Below are 7,714 nucleotides of genomic sequence, written 5' to 3' on the forward strand. Positions count from 1 at the left end.
GAATAGCACTAAATTTAAAACAGGTCTAATACTTGTAATGATAAATTCAAAATACAATGTTAAGACAAAATCTTAGTTCAGGGGTTTTTCTGTTAAATGAGAATTGTAGGCATAAACCAAAGTTCCGATACTGATTTTACCTATATGTGTGTATCTAAACTAACTCTATAGCTGCTTAAATTAAAAGAGTTTTCCCCATATAATTCAAGGAACATCTAATTAATTAGCCAGTTAAAGATGAAAAAGTATTTAGTCTAGTAACGTTAAACGCTTGCAAGAAAGCTTGGCAGGCACAAGCAAAAGTACAAGAAAATAAAGCTTGTAGGAGAGTCTATAAATATGCTTGAGAGATGGGGAATTCATTAAAAATTGGATCAGAAGCTTAAAAGATAGATTTTACAAAATAGGGAGTGATCATACAGAATTCATTCAAAAGGATTTAAAAACAAAGACAGGAGGAAGAAGAGCATTGCTTCTTGAGTCTACTCAGTGCTTAAAAGAATACAAACTTTTTACACCACCAAACAAATTACATTGTCCCGAGTTTTAAGTTGGGATATATGATGTTCTTTCCTAAGTTGCTTAGCGGATTAATTAGCAGATTCAAGAAACAATGTTTTGCAGTGGTTGAAAACTAAGTTTTATTGTTTTCAGTGTAAAATTGATCACAAATTTGGAAAATATAAGGTGAAATACATTCCAAGCTAAGTCTTGAGACTATGAACAATTCTTATTGGACGACAAACGCTGAAAATGGTTGTAAAGCGGAACTTCTCCTTTGGAGACTGTAAAAAACAAACTTTGTGCCCTCTGCTGTTTAGACCAGGAAAAAATAAACTGGGATACAAGTCTGCTGAGAAGCATATAGCTAAGGGCTGAGCCTAACTCTGCTTTTAAGAAAATAATCTAGTTTAAGCATAAACTAGTTGGATTTTCAGTTGTTCTATGTATGCGCTTGGACTCTGCACTGGCACGAAGTTCACCTGAATGTAGTGGTCTGTCAAAAAGGTGCCAGGGAGCCATTCGCAAGTCACTTACTTCCTAAAGGCCGAAGTTACTTCACATACACAGGAAGGACAGTTCTGCAAAGCAAAGTTAAATTTGCAGTAAACCAAAACATACAGAAGTTCTACGCTGAGGGTAACAGATTACCTTCCATACTTAATAGATTTCTAAAAATGAGATAGTAATACACTCAACTTCCTCACAGATTATTCAGAACTTCATTGGCATTTGTAAATTGCTTTACGATTAAAATGCTGCACTGCCTACAAATCAGTTATATTACTTTTTCAGAGGTTAAGTTGAAAGTCACTTTTTTCTGTTATAAAATCAACAATCAGTTCTTCCAGCCTTGCAAAAAAATAGTAGCTAAATGGCCTCAAATTTAACTTTGCTTTTAGTGGCTAGATACCAGAGCAAATTTTAAAAAGCCTATAAAAAATAAAACGGGTTAAAAGTAGCAACATTACATATACGTGTATTTTTTTAATAGCTTACGAATAATGCTTTGTACTCTCCATGTCTTGTTCAAGGGTTTCTATAAAGCAATTGCAAATTCATGAAAGGAAACAAGTTATATTAATTATAGTTTTATGAGTCACCTTTCATTTTGGACAGAGTTTACATTAAAACAGAAAAATCCAGATCCATGACTGAATTCTTATTTTGCCACTATCTATGGGTCACTGAAGTAGATTATTTTTTACTCTCCCACTTCAACTGCCCTACAAAACAGCAGCTATAGAAATACCATAATTCCAGCATTGGTAACTCCAATCAGCATGATAACATCAATGGCAGGAAGCATCATTTGCTGTGCATTCACACTGACCATCGCCTTTTAGACATAATTCTGCTGTGTCTGCACATTACTACTTCTGTCATGGCAGCTGCAAAGCCCTCGGTGCTGTGAAGAGAGGGAAAGGGGGAATTTGCAGAGCTGTAGAAAGACCCACGCCAACCACACATGAAGGCAAACGTACCTGTCCAACAAGTGCTACAGTCCCTAGCTGCTGAGAAGCTGCTTTCCAGGCTCAGTGCTTCTCCCCGGAACAAACTGAAAGGTACGGTTCAAAAGCAGCATGCCTGGTGTTAAGGATCTTTCTCCTTACTTTTCGTCTTGAGTCTGTTCATGGATCACTGCCAGAGTTTGAGTTTCTCTAAATTTCACCCAGCGTCGAAGTTTAACCTTGACCATTCTCAGTTCAGGTAATTTTTTGTTAGGGGAAACAAGACCATTCAGCGCTGCAGTTTTTACTTCTGTGCTATTGTAATAAGCTTCAAAAAAAAAGGGAATATGCAGGCTTTCTAATGACATTCTGTATTCACAAAATCCACTTTGAACTGCCCATTTTACCCATGACCAGCAAGGGAAGCCCTCCCCTCTTCTTCTTGCACATGCTTCAGGACATGACACACATGTAAATTGCCAGCATTTACCATGACGCCAACTAGCTCTACAGCTGCTAGTTTCCTTCTTTTAAGAAGTTTAAGAGATAGAAAGGTAAATGTGTTCAGATTCATAGGGCAGTAGTGAGATGAGACACGGAAAGCCTCTAGGACTTATATCTAAAACTTCTGGTTTGCTGCCATGAGTTCTAGACTATGGCTGTAGTGAGTAGGGATGGAATAAAGAGAAAATGCTGGCCTACGTACAGGCTGTTCTTGTATTTCACCTGAAAATGTAGGCCAATTACCTAAAAAAATACTAATCAGAAATAACAAGTAGTAACATTTGATCACGTTTAATTACCACATACTGTATGTGAAGAAAATTCTACAATTCTATGAAAAAAAGTCACCACATATGGATGGTAAATGAAACATATTGCTGATTCATGTACAGGAGAAGAAATTAAGTTTGTTCACACTATATAAAGCAATTAGAGAATAAGCAACTCCATATTCTAGAAAACTGACTTTTTTTTAAAGTGGTATTAAGTGTTACTGATGAAAGCACTTCTGCCATGCAGGTTTCATTTGAAACACTACCTCTCAAAGGTACAAAAAATTCAAAACAGTAAGAATGCACTTGTGAAGGTAGGAACACAACTAATACAGAAATTTATGGTGCTGATATGAGAGACAGTAAATACAGAGTTATTGCCAGAATTTGTATGTTAAGGTTCTCTCTTGCCTATCTGTCCTCTCCAATGTACTTTAAGGGCTTTATGATGCACCCTTACTAGTGACAGTAAAAAATTAGTAAAACTGTTAAACCTTAGTCACAAAAGCTACAGAGTATTGCATTAGAATAAAACTGAAAAGTGACTTTTGACATAACCTCCGTTAGACATTTTTCTTAAAAATGGAAAAGCATCATTTATGTTGCAATACTTAGCTAGTCTTTCCTTTATGAGCACACTATCCAAATAGGGGGACAAAAATTATTGCATCACAACATGAAGATCAGATTTAGCAGAAGTTAACACTATTCTTAACCTGCCTCCTAGCTCATGGTTTTACTTCTTCAATTTTTCAGATCACCTTTACATATAGAAATAATCAGTATGTTAACTTATGTTTAGGCTCTTGGGTTTTCTATGGTAACTACTACCTGCAGAAAGCAGGAGACTGCCTAGTAGGAATTACAGCCAGCTTCATTAAAATGGAAGCGTTAGCTTGATTAGACTTTCTTTCATTACGCAAGGGTAGAAAAGCGTGTTACACCCAGCCTCTAAGTTGACCGAATCCTTTGGAGGAAGAGGGCAGTAGTCCCACATGTACTCTTACACATACCTCAGTTTGATGGAAGAAACACTCCTGTAAAGTATCATTCCCACCAGTATAGGGTTTTTGTTTTTCTTTTTTAAATTTCAAAACAGAAGCAAAACCAAGGGAAAAAACTACTTGATAAATGTAAAAATAAATGTACAGCTTCATACAATATTGAGACAGCTCTACTTTATGTAGGAAAGTTCTTTGAGTAGAACTATACTAATTTAGAGCTAAAGAAAGTCTCAGCATAGCATGCTGAATTTCTACATTTGCAAGTAAAGCAAAATCAATTACCTATCTCATATCAGGCAGGAGTGTAAAGTTAGCACCTATAGACATTCAGCCTATAATTACTGCCTCAAGATCCTGGCACAGGAAAGCATTTCATCTGATCCAGATGTTTATTTTTCCTCAAAATGTATTTGTGAACATTGTTTTTAGTTGTTTCACAAACCACTTAGTAAGACAACAGCTATGAATCAATACTATTTCATGTTGCGCACTATTCTCCTGCAATGGTTTGTTTTCATTTCCCCCAGCGCTTGTTCCAGTTGCTGAATTAGGTGGAGGAGGGTAGAAGGGTCGGTTTGCAACACCTGGGCAGTTTGATCTTCATTCTGATTAAGGTGTAGCTTTAGAGTCACAGCAGGCTTAATCTGTTGTCTCAAACTTCTGCTTGCAAGCTGCATGAGGGAATTTACGTGAAACGGGAATAGGGAGACAAACAAAGAAGAGGACGGTTATCAACTTGCATATTTACAATTCACAGCAGGTTTGCAGGACCCGCTTGGAGGAAATTTTTCATCCACATTATACATATATACACAATCTATTATTTAGTTTTATTATAGAATTGTTTAGGTTGGAAAAGACCTTTGAGATCACCAAGTCCAACCGTTACCCTAACACTGCCAGCCCGCCACTAAACCATGTCCCTAAGCACCTTGTCTACCTATCTTTTAAATACTTCCAGGGATGGGAACTCGACCACTTCCCTGGGCAGCCCATTCCAGTGCCTGACAACCCTTTCTGTGAAGAAATTTTTCCTAATGTCTAACCTAAACCTGCCCTGGCGCAACTTCAGACCATTTATCCTCGTCCTATCACCCGTTACCAGGAGAAGAGACCCCCATCTCGCTACGGCCTCCTGTCAGGCAGTTGTAGAGGGCGATCAGGTCTCCCCTCAGCCTCCTCTTCTCCAGACTAAACAGCCCCAGTTCCCTCAGCCGCTCCTCATATGACTTGTGCTCTAGACCCCTCACCAGCTTGGTTGCTCTCCTCTGGACATGTTCCAGCAATGCAACATCTTTCTTGTAGTGAGGGGCCCAAAACTGAACACAGTATTCGAGGTGCAGCCTCACCAGCACCGAGTACAGGGGCACGATCACTTCCCTACTCCTGCTGGCCACACTATTTCTGATACAGGCCAGGATGCCATTGGCCTTCTTGGCCACCTGGGCACACTGCTGGCTCATATTCAGCCAGCTGTCAACCAGTATCCCCAGATCTTTTTCCGCCAGGCAGCTTTCCAGCCACTCTGCCCCAAGCCTGTAGTGTTGCATTGGGGTTGTTGTGACCAAAGTGCAGGACCTGGCACTTGGCCTTGTTGAACCTCAAAAGGTTCAACATTAGGCAATATTAATCCACTTTAATCAGTGCTTTCGTAGTATTTCTGAAAATTAGGTGATAATCGAGACCAAATATATTCAGTATATGCTAATGTTTTTAAAACACCAGTGAAGCTATGAATTCAATTTTCATCAAGCAACAAATACTTTGCACCATTACACATCCTGTTCATCTCATAACTATCTCTGGTGCAATAACAAAATTATGTTGGTTTTAAATACATGAAAAAATGCTGCCTCAATTCTTTGAAATAATAGAAATTAATTGTTTAGTAGCTGTTTTATGATGTTAAAAAAATGTAAAGTGAAATACAGAACACTGAAAACACAGTAGAACTTACCTGCACATCCAGTCTCCATTCAAGACTGTGATAGCTGGGAAGCTTTGGTGCCAGCTCACTGAGAATGCTTCTGATCTCCTTCCTGTGATCGAGGTACAACTGAAGCAGTAATTTGTTCAATTCATCTGAGAATCCCAGAACATGAATGGAATCTTGGAAGTCTATCTCAGAAATCTAGAAAAAACAATCTAGGCCTTAATACAGAACTGTGTAATAATCATTATTTGTTGAGAAACAAATAAAACTGTAAGTAAACATTACACATGGCATGGTGCAGTTATTTTCCTGCAGGAATGTGGGAGGACAAAACAAATCATCCAGATTTTAAGTGATTTACACGTGTAGATGTATTACTGCTGATTTGCATGAGCTTCAGGAACAGTTTTCGATCATTTTTTTTTAAAAAGAAGAACATTCAACATCCTCACATTTAAGCCTTCGTATCAGAGAACAAAATGCAACACAGAAAAGCATCTGAGCTTTGTCATGAGGAAGTACGTATTTCGATTATCAATTTATCAACAGTATGTTAACATAATACTGATACTCAAGTGTGTGTGTGTGTGTGTATATATATAAAAATACTCTGAAATTATCTCAGTGTCTGCACATGTAAGCAAGCACGAGGTACAACTTCAAGGCTCGCGTTACAGTAACTCAGAGTGGCACCAAGAAACTGATTCCCACTGGCCAATACCTTTGTGCTGAACTGGAGAAGCTTGGTTCGTCATCATTGTGGAAGCAGGTATTTATATATTCCACAGAAAATGTCATACGCTTACAATGCATTTGTACCGTAAACACATTCTGTGATCAACTATATTCTACCATAACACGCTATAATTTATCTGTCAGTCAGGTCACTTTACTTCAAGGGAAGATCCTGCAATATTTCCCTCCCTTCCCCACCTGCTTTTCAGAACAATGCCTGATTGAGTTTAGCTTGGAATTACTTGTCTCTGGATCCCTTCTCCATGTCTTCATTGTTCAAATATTCTACGGTACCAACAGTAAAAAGTCTTTCCAAAGGAAACCGTAATTATCCAACTATTATTATTTTACTATCTGCTTACAGCCACCCAAACTTCTGATGTCAGGAGCTGAAAAAGTTCTCAAACCTACCACATCAGACAAACATAAGGAATACCTAACAGGGGGGTAGTACAGCACACATCCTGTATAGTAGCTGAACAACAACAAAAAGCTTCACTCAAGTTTTGCTATTTAGACAGGGCTTAATCCTGAAGTAAGCTTCTCTATACAGACCAGATTACTGCATGTTCTTGCTATACGCTATTAAAATGCTGTCAAGTTTTAGCTTCAGACACTGAATACAAACTCCAGTCATCCACACAGATGCAGTGTTTCAATAAGAGAACAGCATAAGAGACACTTTTTTTTTTTTTTGATTAAAAGAATACATGCTACCAGAATTGTGAACTAGGTTTTCTTCATTCATCAGTATTTTCATAGCTGTAAGTGTTTGGAAGACATCTCTTGAGTGTCTCCCTGAATTCATTTCACAAAGGTATCCTTACCATGAGCTTGGAGCTTTCAGTAAGAAGATATGTTAGTCCTTCTACCCCATGCTGAATGGTTTCAACACCAATGTTAAGTTTTCCTTTAAAAAAAGCACAAAGGACTTTTTACTTCATTATTAAGCTGCCGTAGCAACAACACACAAAACTGCAAGTTTATCCAAAGCTAACTGGTAAACTATGCATAGAAAAAAAAAAAAGTAGAGGGTTGTGCACCCACCCAAAACAAACAAACCAAAAAACCCAAGAAAAACCCACACCAATTTCTTATGGCAGGATGTACAGGAAACAGAACTAAGTCATGAAAACAGCGCTACAGAAAGGAGCAACTTGCAAATTTTGTCCCCGGAAGGCAGGGCCCTGCAGGCACCCCCGCGGGCACAGCCCACAGCCCCACGCTCCTTCGTGGTACAGCAGCGTCCCACTGCAAACACGGCTGGCGGGCGCTGGGGGCCCCCGGCCCGCTCCCTCGGCTCCTCCGACAGCC

The 7,714-nt window shown here is 38.7% G+C and overlaps 1 protein-coding gene across 1 annotated transcript in view; it reads right to left on the reverse strand.

The window, feature by feature from the left end:
- Positions 1 to 373: 373 nt before the first annotated feature.
- COMMD2 (COMM domain containing 2) overlaps positions 374 to 7,714 on the reverse strand; it is an 11,321-nt gene continuing 3,980 nt past the window's right edge. Inside the window, exons 3-5 of the mRNA XM_035890037.1 lie at positions 7,228 to 7,310; positions 5,690 to 5,863; positions 374 to 4,403 (exon numbers count right to left, since the gene is read on the reverse strand). Of these exons, the coding sequence (XP_035745930.1) occupies positions 4,206 to 4,403; positions 5,690 to 5,863; positions 7,228 to 7,310 (455 nt within the window). The 3' untranslated portion in view covers positions 374 to 4,205. The remainder of the gene's footprint in view (positions 4,404 to 5,689; positions 5,864 to 7,227; positions 7,311 to 7,714) is intronic.

Source organism: Egretta garzetta, unplaced genomic scaffold (assembly GCF_000687185.1).
Source record: "Egretta garzetta isolate BGI_Z169 unplaced genomic scaffold, ASM68718v1 scaffold172, whole genome shotgun sequence".
NCBI lineage: Eukaryota > Metazoa > Chordata > Aves > Pelecaniformes > Ardeidae > Egretta > Egretta garzetta.